The sequence below is a fragment of the Lutzomyia longipalpis genome, chromosome 1 (assembly GCF_024334085.1).
Source record: "Lutzomyia longipalpis isolate SR_M1_2022 chromosome 1, ASM2433408v1".
NCBI lineage: Eukaryota > Metazoa > Arthropoda > Insecta > Diptera > Psychodidae > Lutzomyia > Lutzomyia longipalpis.
In genome coordinates this window covers 18,527,130-18,543,316 of record NC_074707.1, presented here as the reverse complement: position 1 = coordinate 18,543,316, position 16,187 = coordinate 18,527,130, and the positions used below count along the sequence as shown (strand labels likewise).

General features: G+C 40.0%; 3 protein-coding genes across 19 annotated transcripts in view; 1 reads left to right on the top strand and 2 right to left on the bottom strand.

Annotated features, from left to right (window-relative positions):
- The window catches only part of LOC129795414 (filamin-A), a 33,196-nt gene extending 29,669 nt beyond the window's left edge, over positions 1-3,527 (top strand). For all 14 annotated transcript variants that reach the window (XM_055836692.1, XM_055836664.1, XM_055836658.1 and 11 more), the window contains 4 exons: positions 196-1,181; positions 1,244-2,393; positions 2,466-2,672; positions 2,756-3,527. In XM_055836692.1, coding sequence (XP_055692667.1) covers positions 196-1,181; positions 1,244-2,393; positions 2,466-2,672; positions 2,756-2,940 — 2,528 coding nt within the window. In that variant the 3' untranslated portion in view covers positions 2,941-3,527. The remainder of the gene's footprint in view (positions 1-195; positions 1,182-1,243; positions 2,394-2,465; positions 2,673-2,755) is intronic.
- Positions 3,528-11,062: 7,535 nt separating this feature from the next.
- LOC129795404 (uncharacterized) lies at positions 11,063-13,100 on the bottom strand. Its single transcript, XM_055836647.1, has one exon. The coding sequence runs from the start codon at positions 12,927-12,929 to the stop codon at positions 11,535-11,537; it is 1,395 nt and encodes a 464-aa protein (XP_055692622.1). The 5' UTR covers positions 12,930-13,100; the 3' UTR covers positions 11,063-11,534.
- Positions 13,101-14,467: 1,367 nt separating this feature from the next.
- LOC129795345 (E3 ubiquitin-protein ligase RNF19B-like) overlaps positions 14,468-16,187 on the bottom strand; it is a 37,158-nt gene continuing 35,438 nt past the window's right edge. For all 4 annotated transcript variants that reach the window (XM_055836593.1, XM_055836577.1, XM_055836569.1 and 1 more), the window contains one exon: positions 14,468-16,179. In XM_055836593.1, the coding sequence (XP_055692568.1) occupies positions 15,742-16,179 (438 nt within the window). In that variant the 3' untranslated portion in view covers positions 14,468-15,741. The remainder of the gene's footprint in view (positions 16,180-16,187) is intronic.

The window sequence follows — 16,187 nt, the reverse complement described above, 5'->3', positions numbered from 1 at the left end:
ATTGCAAAATAATCAGAATAGATTTTTTTTAATACACTAAATAATATTCTACAACTTTCTGCAACATATATCCGGGAAGTTCGTATAAAAATTGGCTATTTAAATTCCATTTTTCTTAAGAATAATTCGTATTTTAAGCCCCTAAAAATTTTATCATTAAATAACAGAGAATTTTTCACAATTTTCCCTCTGCAGCCGAAGTGAAAATGCCGTCTGGAAATGTGGATAAGCCATCGATTGAGGACAATCGCGATGGCACAGTATCCATCAAGTATGATCCACGCGAAGAGGGTATCCATGAGTTGGCTGTTAAATACAACGGTGAGCATGTTCAGGGGAGTCCCTTTAAATTCCACGTGGACTCCATCACGTCTGGCTACGTGACAGCCTACGGTCCGGGTCTCGTGCACGGCGTCAGTGGGGAACCGTGCAATTTCACAATCTCAACAAAGGGTGCCGGAGCTGGGGGGCTCTCATTGGCCGTTGAGGGTCCCAGTAAGGCGGACATTACGTACCATGACAATAAAGATGGCACCGTGTCCGTGTCGTACTTGCCAACAGCCCCAGGGGAATATAAGATTTCTGTCCGTTTCGGCGATAAGAACATCAAGGGATCCCCATTCTTTGCCAAGATCACCGGCGAGGGGCGCAAACGCAATCAAATCTCCGTCGGTTCGTGCTCAGAAGTTACACTCCCGGGCACAATTACAGACGCCGACTTGCGTGCCCTCAATGCCTCCATTCAGGCACCGAGTGGCCTCGAGGAGCCGTGCTTCCTCAAGCGCCTGCCCACGGGAAATATTGGAATCTCCTTCACACCACGTGAGACGGGTGAGCACACGGTGTCTGTGAAGCGTATGGGGAAGCACATAACAAACAGCCCGTTCAAAGTGAATGTGTGCGAACGCGAAGTGGGTGATGCCAAGAAGGTCGTTGTGACTGGGAATGGGCTTAAGGAGGGCAAGACTCACGTGGAAAATTACTTTGCCGTCGATACACGCAATGCCGGCTTCGGGGGGTTGTCGTTGTCCATTGAGGGACCCAGTAAGGCGGAGATTCAGTGCAATGACAAGGACGATGGGACACTGAATATCAGCTACAAACCCACAGAGCCTGGATTCTACATTGTTAATCTCAAATTTGCCGATCATCATGTCACAGGATCACCATTCACGGTCAAGGTAAAGCCTTTCTTTTGTTCTAATTTAAACTAGAATGATTAAAATAAGTTATTTTTGTGCAGGTGACTGGCGAGGGTAGCAACAGGCAGCGTGAGAAGATTCAACGACAGAGGGATGCAGTACCAATCACCGAGGTTGGAAGTCAATGCAAATTGACCTTCAAAATGCCTGGGATTACATCCTTCGACCTCACGTCCACTGTTACATCCCCCAGCAATGTGACGGAGGATGCAATGATTCAGGAGGTTGAGGATGGACTCTACTCCGTGCACTTTGTCCCCAAGGAATTGGGTGTGCACACGGTGTCGGTGCGGTACAAGGACATGCACATCCCTGGATCTCCCTTCCAATTCACTGTGGGTCCCCTACGTGATTCTGGGTCACATTTGGTGAAGGCTGGTGGTGCTGGTTTGGAGCGCGGTGAAGTTGGTATCCCGTCGGAGTTCAATGTGTGGACACGGGAAGCTGGTGGTGGGGCTCTTGCGATCTCCGTAGAGGGGCCGAGTAAGGCGGAGATTGAGTTTAAGGATCGCAAGGATGGCTCGTGCGATGTGTCGTACGTTGTGAGTGAGCCTGGGGAGTATCGCGTGGGACTCAAGTTCAACGATCGCCACATCCCTGATTCACCCTACAAAGTGTACATCTCACCAGCCATGGGGGAGGCGCATAAGCTCGAAGTGGCGCAATTCCCACAGGGAAACATCCAAGCGGACATCCCGGCGCAATTTATTGTCCGGAAGAATGGGGCAAAGGGAGAGCTTGATGCTAAAATTCTCGCACCATCCAACCAATCTGACGACTGTTTCATTCAACTCATTGACCAAGATACGTACTCGGTGCGATTCTATCCACGTGAAAATGGTATCCATGCTATTCATTGCAAATTCAACGGTGTCCACATCCCGGGATCACCTTTCCGCATCAAGGTGGGCAAAGATGTTGCTGATCCGGCTGCTGTGCATGCGTCCGGGAATGGATTGCAAGAAGTTAAAACAGGCGTGAAGACGGATCTCATTATTGACACGTGCAATGCCGGTGCTGGATCACTCGCCGTGACAATTGACGGGCCCTCCAAGGTGTCCATGGACTGCACGGAAGTCGATGAGGGCTACAAAGTGCGCTACACCCCACTCCTCCCAGGTGACTACTACATGTCCATCAAATACAACAATATGCACATTGTGGGATCACCTTTCAAGATCACCTGCACAGGTGAGAGAATCTGATGGGAATTTATTTAAATGTGATTTTGAGGCTTATTTCCTTTTCTCTTCCTTCCTCCAGGTGATAAGCTCGCAGAAGAAGGTGCCCAGGAGACGTCCTCCGTGATTGTGGATACTGTGCCAAAATTTTCAAAAGGCAACAAAGCTCATGTCCCCCTTATGCCTGTCTTCCGTTCGGACGCAACGAAGGTCCAATCAAAGGGAATGGGTCTGAAGAAAGCCTACCTGGGCAAACAGAATCAATTTACGATCAATGCAACTGATGCTGGTGAGTTGCACGCGATGTCACATGCAACTTAATTCTTGGGGAATCACTTCAAATGTGTTTTTTGTTCTCTCATGAATTTTCAGGCAATAATATTCTGTTTGTGGGTATCTACGGACCTAAAGGACCCTGCGAAGAGGTCTACATAAAGCACACCGGCAGAAATACGTACACAGTGAACTACGTGGTGCGCGAACGTGGGGACTACATTGCAATCATTAAATGGGGTGACGATCACATCCCCGGATCTCCGTACAAGGTGGAAGTGTAGGAGAATCCCCTTGAGAATACACCCTTTTGCACACATAAGAGAGACAAATTACAACAAATATTCATTATTCGTTCCCTTTTGACCCAAAAACCCTCTCCTAAAATTCTTAATAAATCTCTTAATCTCTCTCAGCGGCACGAAGGGCAAAAGAAAAGAAAATTCTCAAATGAGATATTTTCTTCCCAAAGGAATTGCAACGAAATTAAGACAATAACATTAAGTTTGAAAGGAGAGAAGAAGAGTACCTTGGGAGGTGGAATAAAACTTGCAAAACTTGCAGCATATCATTTTTTTAAATAAAATATTTGGGAAGAAAAAGAATATCTCAAAAATGCAAATCCCTTTTTTGAAGTTGCCATAGAAGAAGGGGGAATAAAAGTTGCTCAATGAGTTGCCCTTCAGAATGCCAGCAAGAGAGAAAATTGCAATTGAAAGTTAATGAAGAATATATATAGTGTTTAAGTGAGAAAAAAAGTACATTTTAGTGCCCACTTCCTTATACAATTTAAGTTTGTAATTTACAGCAAGTTTATTGTATTATTGTAACTTTCTAGGAGGAAAATAAATTTATTAAAAGTTTATACGATGTTTTTACTTAGCTCCATTTCATGAAAATAAAAAACCTTTCAGGGGAGATAAGAGATAAAAGTACGTAATTATGGAGTTTTGAGCAGAGAGAGTGAGAGGTGAGTCACAGATCACATTGAGAGCAATGTTTGAGAATTCGTTTCTGATTGGAAAAACCAGAAAAGTAAATATAGGAAAATAATCAGTAAAAACTACGTGTTATTATACTCGGAAATGAGTTTTTTCTTAAATAAATTCTTATCTGACTTTAACATAATTTGACCCATTTTGCTTTAATCTTCAGAAATGTTTAGATAAAAGTCAATCTTGATAAAATATTATCAAATTTTGGTTAAAAACTGTAAAATAATTTATTAATTTGCAAGACTTTGGCAAAATTATATTTTCAATGTTCTGAAAACATTATCAATATAGGTACATATGTATTCTCAAAATTATGAAAAGTAATTAGAATATAGTAGAAAATGGAAACATTTTTGAAAATAAATTCTAAGTTTAAGAATAATAAGTAGAAATTTGAGAATTAAAAAAAAATCTTAAGAAAAATTAGAAAGAAAAGGAGTTTATTCATCGATATACGGATTAGGATTGTAGTCAAATTCACGTTCCAGTAAACAATCAGAATATGCCAAATCTTGAGTTATGATCAAAAAAGAATTTTCAAACAGACTTAATATTTTAAACTGATTAACAAAAGTGACAAAGATATACCCGAAAATACAATTAATTACGTCACTATTGTGCAGGACTCACAGAATCAGGAAGAACGAAAATCCAAAAATTAAAAAATCAGAGTTTTGGCCAAAAATGTGTTTTTTGAGCCCAAAGAAACCCCTAAAAATTGTTTTCGCGTCATTCCATCCGTTGGATTCCTTACGAGATTAAGGATGAGCGGGATGAGCATAAAGTTTAAAGGGCCAAAACGACAAAAAGAACGAAAACTACAATAATGACGTCATTAGCTGCATTTTTAAGACGTTTCTTGCTCTTCTTTCCTAGACGATCCCATCGAAAAATGGTTTTGTTTGGCGATTTCTGAGTCTTTTTCTACCCTCTACAGTATACTACGCAAGATCCCATTTATTCGTTTGATCGTAACGCTTAACGTAACTGAATTAACTCCTTTCATAAAAAAGGTACCTATAGAAAAAATATTATATTTGCCTAACAAATAAATTTTAAATATCAAATTCAGAATCAGGGTCAGAATTGCCCAAATCTCCTCTATTCATTCATCTTCTTTTTTATTATACGATGATTGAATGGCATAGCTCTTCGTTTTTTTTTTCTGCAGAATTCCCTGATGATTGAAGTGCCAAAAATAAATTAATTTCTCTCACAAACTACAGCCTTGTGGCGTTTGGAGAATCCCCCCATTTACTGCTTATTTGCAAAACTTTTTTTTTGTTTTGCCCGAACGCGACTGTGCACTTCTTCTTCAATAGTGCGCGCCCTTGTAAACGGGGACATGGCTCATTTTCGCAGCAATTATGCAAATTTATTTTTTTTTTATTAATATCCCACCCTATAACCCAGATAGGTCTATGAAACCGTAGTTTATCAATGACCGCGCGGTAACTTAAAGATATAAAAGTAAACATATTAAGACAACAACACAACAAAACAAGAAAAAAAAAACACTTTGATCGGCCTATAACAATCCACGTATTTACATTATATTGAGATCTGATTCCTTCTTAGGAATGTAATGATCGCAACTAGGGGGTTCGGGCTCTTCGCCTCCAAGCAACAAGCAATAATATCTCTACTATAGTTATCGCATCCCATTGTACGGCCTGATGCAATAAGTTCGGTTCTACCCTCCCTATATCTATTGCAATAGAATAGGACATGATCTACATCTTCCGGAACATTGCATGTATCACAATTAAGACTTGGAACAATATTTATACGACATAAATGTGCATTTAGTCTGTAATGATTTGAGATGATTCTGTTGATAAAGCATAAGCCTTCTCTATTGATACCCCTTAGTTTGTGAAACCACGGTGTGAGTTTACAAGACGGGAGTATTGAAAAACACAACCGACCTCGGTCCTCGTTTTGCCAATACACATTCCACTGCAACATACAGTCCTCTTTGATAGATTTAAAGAAATCTTCTTTTCTACGACACACCGAATCTTCAACATTATTGCCAGTAGCCGATCTTGCTAGCAGGTCTACTTTTTCATTGCCAGATACCCCCACATGAGAGGGTACCCACATGAAAATTACTTCTTTGCCCATGCTATTAATTTCCCCAATTATCCTCAGTATCTCACTTGCAATATCTGCTTGAGATCGCAAAGACCAGCGGCTTTCAATTTTCTGAAGACTCGATAACGAATCACTCAGGATAATCACTTTTAGAAAATTTCCATTTATAGTGAGAGCTCTTTCCAATGCCATTTTAATTGCTACAAGTTCGGCCGTAAATACTGATGAGCAGCGACTCAAAGTTCTAGCTTCACCAAAGCTAAACGTCTCGTCCCACAACGCTGAAGCAACGCCTTGTTGGGTTTTAGACCCATCTGTGTAAATAATGTGAGACATTTCGCTATTGAGCGAAAACAGCGCATTTCTGACAAATCCATTTGCATAGATCTGCCACATATCTTTAGGAAAACCTCGCAGCTGTTCCCAGACTATAGTACTGAATTGGAATTGTGGTCGGTCGGTACTAAATTGCAGGCTATCGTAGGTCTGAACGTTGTTCTCACTCCAACCAATTTCTTCTAGCCATTTCAAGAGTTCGGTAAATGGACTTTTCGGGCAGTTTAGCTTGATATACCTCAAGTCTTGCCACAATCGTGCATGTCTGTCAGATGACCTGATTAGAAATCTTTCAGCTACGACTATAAATCTGAGATCCAAAGGGCAAATACCCGCAATTACTTCCAGACAACCTGTGTGTGTGGAAGTCATAAGTCCCAAGCAGATTCGCAAAGATCTCCACTGTATTCTATACAGTTTCATCATATGTGAATTGGCAGCTGTTCTGAAGACCAGCGATCCATATTCCATGACAGATCTTATCGTCGTCACGTACAGTGTCCTTAAGACGGATGGATGTGCACCCCACCTAAGACCACAAACAGCTCGCAGAAAATTGACTCTCTTACTACATGATTCCGCAACTGCTCTGACGTGTGCACCCCAGAGACACTTGCGATCGAATACCACCCCCAGATATCTAAATTTTTCAACAAGAGGAATGACATTGCTTCCACATCTTACCTCAAAAAAGGGCAGGACATGTTTTTTTGTAAAAAGCATGGCTACAGATTTTTGAACTGAAATGGACAGACCTCGTTTAATTAGAAACGATTCAATTTTCAAACATAAGTTTGAAAGAACGTTCGCTATGACTTGAGGGTCCTTGTGGGCAAATCCTATTGCAATGTCGTCTGCATACTGCAGAACAAGACAATCCTGGGAGATGGTATTATCAATGTCTCTGACATAAAGATTATAGCAAAGGGGAGCTAACACTGAGCCCTGCGGTAATCCGACGGATCCTGCTCTGCTTAAGATCTTACGATTGCCATCAAAGAATTCCAAGCACCGCTCAGAAAGTAGGCGACTCAAGAGTACACCAATATTCTGAGGTAAACCAACAGATACAAGATCTTGACAGAGCACATCAACCAGCACCCCATCATAAGCTGAAGATACATCAAGGAACACACACCCTAGTACCTTCTTCGCAGACCAAGCAATTTGTATCTTAGCGCTCAGCTCGGCTAAACAATTCTGCGTACCGAAACCTTTACGAAAGCCCATTTGGGACTGTGGGATTAGATCGAGATCTGTTACCCAACTATCCAGACGTAACAGAACTAGCTTTTCAAAAACTTTGCGAACCGCAGATAATATACAAATTGGCCTATAATGAGTAACCTCAGAACCATCCTTATTAGGCTTACGTATGGCAATGACTCTGGTAGAGAGCCATGGACTCGGAATTATGGCAGACCTCATGAAATCATTAAAAATTCCAATTAACACTTCAAGACCATTCCTGGGCAGATTTTGCAAGAAGCTCACTTTTATTCTATCCAAGCCAGCGGACTTATTTTTAGTGGAACTGAGAGCTGATTTTAGCTCTGATATGGTGAAAATAGACCAGTATTGCAAATGTGATTCACGACCTTCTGGGGCTGTCGGGGCAATATGATAGGGTCTACTGACAAAGGGAGGCGCAAGTTTATCGGCAAAGTTTTGGAACATTGACTCATTCATATTTGTATTTCTACTTCGGCTTTGACCGCGGAATGATCTCGCCATGTTCCACAACTCAGAAAGAGAGGTGGAACTTGAAAAATTTTCACATCTTTCCCGCCAATGCTCACTTTTCTTTTTACGGAAAAGCCTTCTAGCTTGGGCATCTTTCCTGCGGTAAGCTAGAAAATTATCTCTAGTCCCTGAATTACGAAACGTCGTAAAGCTTTCGAGTCTCTCATTCCACGCTGCCACACATTCTGCATCAAACCACACTTGATCCCTGTATTGCCCCTGACTATTGCCACTATTTGCTCTACATGGTCTTCTGTTCTCTGCTTCTTTAGCTGAGTCCCACATTAATTTGTTTAATTTTTCAAGTCTTGCTATAGGACATGGATCACTCACAGTAGCTAAGGATGACTCTACTGCCTCTTTGTATTTCTTCCAATCAACCCGCGCATCCCTAACAGAATCCTCATCTACTACCTCACTAGGCACATTTCTATTTAAATAAGCAAAATTGATTAATAAGGGAATGTGATCACTGCCCAAGGTTTCCTCAAACTGATCCCAACTTGAATCTAAAGCAATATTTTGTGACACAAATGTTATATCAATAGCACTACTAGGAACTGGAGGACAAGCAATTCTCGTTGGACGGCCATCATTCAGAACCACGAGGTTGTTATTTTCGCACCATTCTTGAAGGGTACCACCTCTCCCATCTTGATGGGAGGAACCCCACAGCGCATTATGTGCATTAAAATCACCCCCAACGATTGTACCAAACACATTTGTTGCAAACACCCGATTTAGATCAGAAAATCTAATTGCCGAGGAGTTTGGTATATACACAGACCACAACGCAACGCTTTTGTTCGCTAGAACAATATTTACACCAACCATTTCTGCTTGCGTGTATTCATCGTCAATTATTGCTATGCGTTCGCCTCTTCCCACCTCGATCAGTTCTATCACTGCGAAAGAGAGAATATCCGGGTATTCTAATTCTACAACGAGGTGTAATTTTAGTTTCTTGGAGCAACACAACATCAATATTAAGACGCCTACAAACAACAATTAAATCCTGCAATCTTCCTCTAAGACCATTTATATTCCACTGAAAAACTTTTATATTTCTTAGACTTGATCTATCCATTAATTACAGAAAAAGGTAAAGATCTTAGGCATAAACTCATTAATGCGTCTCTCAATCCAAGGAAGGATAATTTCTTCGACAAAACTCATAAAGCCAGAACCGAAATTAAAACTGCTGAAAAAGGAACACACCATTTCTTTAAAACCACCCACGTAAGATGCTTTCTTTGCTTCCTGTTCCTCAGGAACTTCACTTTGCTGTTCCGTTTCCATTGCCTCCGTTCTTGCAGCTGGCCTCTCACTTCCAGGCTGCCTGATTTGGGTTGCATTTCTCGGATTCTGCTTATCGTACTCAGCTGCCCAGCGGAACATTGCATCATCGTTATTCGTACTAGTGTTCTGATTGAGTTTCCTCTTCCTTATGGCACCACCTACTGCTACACCACTTGAACTACCTGCAGTAGGACCTGTGGCACCACCTACTGTAGCACCACTGGTTCCACCTACTATGACACCACTTGCATCACCAACAGCTCCACCTACTGCACCACCAGCTGCCCCATCTACTGCATTACCAACTGCCCCACTTACAGCACCACCAACTGCACCTTCCAGCATTTCATCGTCTTCCTCTTCAGGCAAATCAGAGTCGTCATCGTCATCATGCACCACGTAGAGGCCATTGTACCTGTTCTTATGAACCACAGCATTCACACTAGGAAAATCTTTCTTATAGTTTTGCGGCCTATTTCCTCGCAATTTTTTCCTGCTTGCCATTTCGTTCATTTGCCATGCATTTTCATTTTCTGAAGCCTCGGGTGGTCCAGACTCACGGCTAGCCAAAGCCTTATCAACTTCATTTTGCCTGATCATGTTCACTTTAGGGCAATCATGGGTTTTTTCTCTGTAAAAAATGCGACAATTTGGACACAAGAAGGTGCTAGCTGCACACTCCTTAAATTCTTCCTCATTCTTATGACGGAGGCCACATTTTTCGCAACGTTTCTTGTTGGCACAATACTTCTCAGTATGGCCAACCATCAGGCAGCATGTGCATCGCATGATTTTCGGGGTAAAAGCATTTACTGGCAAACGAAGTCTCCCAATAAGGAGCACATCCGGAAGGGTATTTCCTTCAAAAGTCACTCGGACAAATGGCGTTTTCTGAAAAGAAGCATTTCCTTTATCATCAACCACCTTCTTCTTCAAACGTTCCACCTCCAACACCTTGACGGGTTGGTCAACACCGTTGCAAACTCCTTGGCCACCTTTCAAAATATCAGCTGTGTTGATGTGATCATTCAACACAACTTTCCCATCAATCTCAACCTTTTTAGCCGGGACATAAATAGAGAATCGTTTAGAGAAATCCTTATTGAAAGGCAAATGATTGGCTTCTTTCTTAGAGTTAAACTCAATGCGTAGCTTATCGCGATTTACGGGATCAATTGTCTTAATCGACGCATATTTGCGGAAAAGATCATTCGAAACCCTGACAACATCGAGAGAAAATTTCTTCATGGCACGCAAGTAAACAATAAAAGGACCCTGAGTAGAATCGCCGTATTGTCTTATTCTTGGGATAAATTCTTGATCAACATCCATCTTCTTGCGCTCATTCGAATTATCTTCCTTCTCAGTCTCACTATCCAATGCACTATAGTCACACTCGCTACTTCCACCATCGCTATCTCCTTTCTTATCATTAGCATTTTCGATCTTGCTATCATCATCAGTGTAATCCGGGAGAGTAGCGAGCGCAGAGGCCACACGCCTCATCTCGCTCGTACTCCCTTGATCTGCCGGCAGCGACATGTGTGTGTGCACACACACGCGCAGCCAAACCCCACTCAATCACCAAAAAACTGTTATGCGACTCAAATTTTGGGTCCGACGAAAAATTTTTCACCATATGCTCCCGCGAAATGTAAGAAAACTTTAGGGTTTTTTCAGGGAAAACACCCGAAAAAAAAGAAAAAAATCTCAGTAAAATTAATCTAAATCTTGCCTGAGTACAATGAGATAGATTTCATATAGAAAAAATCCCTGAAAATAAGAGAAAAAAGAAAAATTAAAGCAGCTATGACACACTCTGGGAGATGTTAACTCTTCGAGTAGCGCAAAGCGAATGATGCAAATTTATCGCGCGAAGTAATATTCGTCTTCCACGAATTGGCAAAAGAGAACTGAAGAAAGAAAGAAAAAACAATTTGTTGAGTGAAGATTGTACGTTTTAAATTGTTTTTTTATTTACATGACAATAGAAATCTTTACAAGATTCTTATTTATTTATTTATTTATTATAGAGAACAAGGAAAAAAACACGTTCAATCGTTCAATCCTTTCTATAGCTGTGTGTGTGTGATATGACTGAAAAGGAAAAATAAAACAACACACATCCCGGTGGAGGGAATAAAGAGGCGCGCGCAAATGAAGAAATAAAATAAATTCTACTAAAAATACTTCAGCTTTTGTGAGAAAGATGATTGCGGCGAAGAATTCTTTTTTTTTGCGTGAAGATCACTTTGCAATTGCTTTTGCTACTTATAACAGTCTCCTCTATTTAATGTTACAGAAATGGCGCGATAGTGATTTTTTTTTGCATGAGAAGATGACGTCAAAATGTGATCTTACCAGGTGTGCAGCATTATTACCCTGATGCGCTGGCAAATGATGCCCTTTCAGTAGATGATCTGCGTCGTTCGACTGGCAGCCGATGACGTGATTGCCTCTTCGAGGTTTGAGTCCAGCTTTCGATAGGCAGCCGTATGTTTTCGTCGTCCACGACCTTGACTGGAGCGGCGACCTTCGAGCAAAAGAGCCAACACCTTGGTCTTGTTGTGGTACACCACGTACGCTATGATGCACACAATCATCACGCACATGAAGTAGGTGAAGAAGTTGGATTCATCCTCCTCTTGGAAGGGATCCCGTTGTCCATCAACCACCTCCATCTTGTCCTCCATGGGTTTCTCCTTGACGTCACTCCCACCAAAGACGGGATCTGGATCACTGAGATCAAAATTATTCGTGTTTCCCTTCACAATGGATGGTTGCTCCTCGCGATCCCCAACATTCATATACTCATCGTGATTATCATCATCCTCCATATCTTTGATACCCTCATTGGAGTCTTCCTCTAAATCCTGAGGCTCCTTCTTTGCTTCCTCAGCTGGCTTTTGTTCTTCCTTTACCTCCTCAACGGGTTTCGGTTCTTCTTCCTTCCCTGGACTGTTGCTTGCCTTCACCTCCGCATCATTCTTGGGCACCTCCGGATTTTCCTTTGGGACCTCCGCATCCACTTTGGGTGGTTCAGCATTAATATCTTCCGGAAGGAGAACTTCTTTAGCTTCCTTCACCTCTTTCGGTGGCTCATTGAGGGTTTTAGTACTCGTGGTACCACTCTCAGTTGGTAGCTTCGGCGGAAGTGCCGGAGTTATGACTATTTTCTCCCCACCAGAGATTTCTGGGGGTATTTCAGCATCCTTCACGGGATTCTTCCCCTCCAGTGGGGGTTGCTTAAGTTCTTGATTCTCCCCCAATCCCTGAGTCGTTGTATTCACCACCACAGCTGTCTTTGCCGTTGGAGTACCTCCCTGACCGGGCTGTGTGGAATGTGGTGCAGGAATTTCTCCTGCCTGAGGAGAAATCCGACCAACTCCTTGCACCTCAAGACGCCACTGAATTAATCGACACAGTGGCTTCGCAATCTCAGTCCAATCACTCGTGTATGTTGTACACTGCTTCATGCACAACGTCACATTTGGCATGTACTGCTGGACCCCCTGGAACTGGATGAGATTCTCACAGAAGCCCTTTACATTTGATTCCGGATTTGCCGAGTACGCTTCGAAGTCTCTTGTAAAGTTCACCGTGGCTGTGGCATTCTTCACGATGGCAGCATACAGGCTACAGAGGTTCTTCACCACGTTATCCGTATCTGCGGTGCTGCATTGATTGAGGATGGGCAGGAATCGTCCTTCGAGCAGGGGATTCGACACGTTTCCGGGTGGAGCGGCCAAGTGCATTGGCGCACTCAATGTTAAACTTATCAGTACTATCAGTAGATTCCACATACTGTACCCGTTGGATGTTAGATTACGGAGTGAATTCCACGATTCATATCTCTCAATTGCTGCGCTATTTCACGACAAACTTTGAAGAATTTTTCTCACTAAACTCGGCCAAAATTCTTCTTTCAACTTTTTTTCTTTGACGTTTCAATACACTGATAGAAATTGAGAGGGAGAGTAAAGACAAATGCGCAATTGTTTTACCACATTTACCATTGCCATTTGAATTTTAAAGAAATTTTTTTTTGCTTTACCACAAATTCGTGATTTTATTTGTTTTTCTCTCAATTCTTTGGCGTAAAATTTTTTTTTGGGGATCCTGAAGCACTTACGGATTCTCCGGGGCCCCTGCGGAGCCGCTCACTGCAGAAATTGGGGCCCGATGAAATTTTGACGGTTGGGGATTTTACGTACGACTCGGAAAACCGAGTGAGCGAGACGAATGGCGGAAATTGGAGTGAGATGGCTAATTCCTATCAATCAACAAAATAGCGCCATATAACGTCAGACCCAAATAATAAAATTTGAATTCCAACGAATTTTTTTTTTATTTTTCCAAAAATATGATTTTTTTTGTTTTTTCCCAAATTTTTGGGCATAGAACGCATTTTTGGGACTCCTGGGGCACTTACAGGTGCTCCCGCGGCCCCGAGGAGCCGCTCAGTGAGGAAATTAGGGCTGGCATAAATTTTGACGGTTGGGGATTTTACACGACTCTCGTTTCCCGGAAATGGATTTTCGCGAACTTTTGGAATTTTTGATGCCAAAAATTCGAGAGTGTTTTTCTGGTCACAAAAAACGCACTTTTGCTGGGAAATTCGGCGGAAAACACGAGAAAATTGCGAAAAACTGAAAGTGTGAAGGAGACGGGTAGCGATGACATAGCATGTCTCATTTTCTCTTCAACAAAATGTACCAAAAAAGGCGCTAAATTCAAAAAGTAGTCAAAAAAACATAAAAAAAATTTTAATAATAAAAAATAAAATAATATGGGGGCGCTACGAAGGGGGGCTCTGGGTGGAAAATGAATATCGTTGAAATGCACAGGAACAAAATCTTTTCTTTATTATATTTTATTTTATTTATTTTTGTAAAAAAAAAGAAAACGTATAAATTAATGATAATTTGGCAATTTCTATTAACATCTATTTTTTCATTTTCTTTTTCAATAAATTAAAATTTAAACGTTAATTATAGTTTTTTTTTAATATTGTGTTTTTACTGTTTTTTTTACTTCACATCGATAGACTTTTCCATTTAGTTTATTATAAAAATCACTCCTGCGCGCATAACATTTAAATATTTTCTTGTAGAGGCTACAAACTCATTCGCATCGTAAAGGTTTTTTTTTTTTTTAATAATTAAAATATAATGCAGAAAAAAGATTTTTTTAAATAAATAAATAAATTGAAAGAAAAGTTTATTTAAAAAAAGAGTCATAAAATGAATCTCCGAATGGGAGGGAAATGCGAAAACTTTGAGCAAAATTATGGTTATTTCGGCAACTATTTAGCTATTTTCTTTTAATTTGAATAATATTGTTTTTATGTTTTTGATCCTTTTTTTTCTTCATACTTCCACATTACTTTCCATCAATTTTATAAACACTCACTCACGCACGACATTGTGTGAAAAATTGTAGCTATAATCATATTCTTCAATATCCTCCTTCTTCCTCTTTTTTTGGAACATTATTTTCTTCAATTTTTATTATTTATTTATCGTTTAGCATCGTTTTAATTCTATTTCATAGCAAGTTATTTTTTTTTTTATTTAGCAATACATTTATATTTCATTTTTATTTTATCCTCTGATTTTAACTGCAGTGAATGTTATTGTTGTTAAAATATAATATTTTGGAAGATTGAAGGGTCGCTCGGAAGATTATAGCTTTTAGAAATAAATTCATTTTCTTAATAAATCTTAAAACATTCATATTTTTCCTTCTAACTTTTCAATTATAAATTAGCACCATTTACAAAAGTTTTGGATTTAACATTTAGGTTTTATTTTTAGCTGTTTGAGAGGCAGTATTTGAGGGAAAATATAGAAATATTAATATTTCTATTGTGCGATCATCCCATATCAGCTAACAGGCAGCTACAGAGCTAGCTTTTAGATTAAGATAAAATGAAAAATGTTAAAATTCATTTCTTCTGAAGAAAATTTCTTTTGATAAACTTTTTTGATAAAATTATTTAAAATAATGAATTTTAATTTAATTCACAAACAGAACTGATATGGGATTAAGGTTCTACATATTTTAACTTCTATAGGATTTTTAGGAGGTTATTGAGCTATTTGCTAGGCCGAATACTAATTCACGGACCTAGAAAAAATATTTTTTTTATTGTTTTCAAATGTTTATTGAAATTTAATTGAATTAACAAAATCATAGGTATTTAATTCAAAAACAAACATTTTGTATAAAAAGAATGAAAATTCTTTTCTCATAATTTTTAGAGCATTTCAATGCCAATATTCCGAACGACGTATTTTTTCGCAAATATTGTGAATTTCACATAGAAATATTCTTCATTTTGGAGAATAAAATTTCAGTAAAATTAAAATTTTGAAAATCCATAAAATATCCACCCACACTACACACATTTATGTCAAAGTCTGTGCGTATTTTTTTCTTCTAATCCTTCCTTCCTTTCTTTTTCTTTTAGTTAAAAATGCATCCTTGTGGGCAATAGTCGATGAAAAATAATTAATATAAATTATTAAAAAAGAGAGAGAGAAAATTAAAATGGAGAAATAAAGTCTTAGAGAACTATAAAAGTATATAGGATGGTTTAAATGTTGAATTTTCCTATGACTTTGGGCCACCATTTTCATTTTGAAAAAAGAATAAATTACGCAAAATTGCCGTTTTCGTTGCTGACCGCTTTGCATTTGATTTATCTTGTTTCGCTGACCCCACATCGTGCCCTTTCCCCTTGGAAGACGACGCCCCATCATCCACAACACCATTCTCAAATGTTACGGAAATTGTGGGTTCATCCGCTCTATTAGTCTCTTCCTCTTCCTCCACCTCTAGGCTCACATTCTCGGGGATGTAGTTATTGGAACCAGTGTTGCTGTCCACCGATAAATTCCTATGTTGGGAATTTGTCAATTTTCTCTGGGAAAATGTCATCCTTTTGTGCCCAGATGACAAACTCGATGAATCCAACTCATCCCGGAATGATCGTTCGGAACTCCTCATTGATCGACCACTATCTACGCTCAATTTATCAGCTCCCAAATCCTGCAACA

Coding starts and splice junctions, on each gene's coding strand:
- LOC129795404 (XM_055836647.1), bottom strand. CDS start 12,929: ATGTGGAATCTACTGATAGTACTGATAAGTTTAACATTGAGTGCGCCA.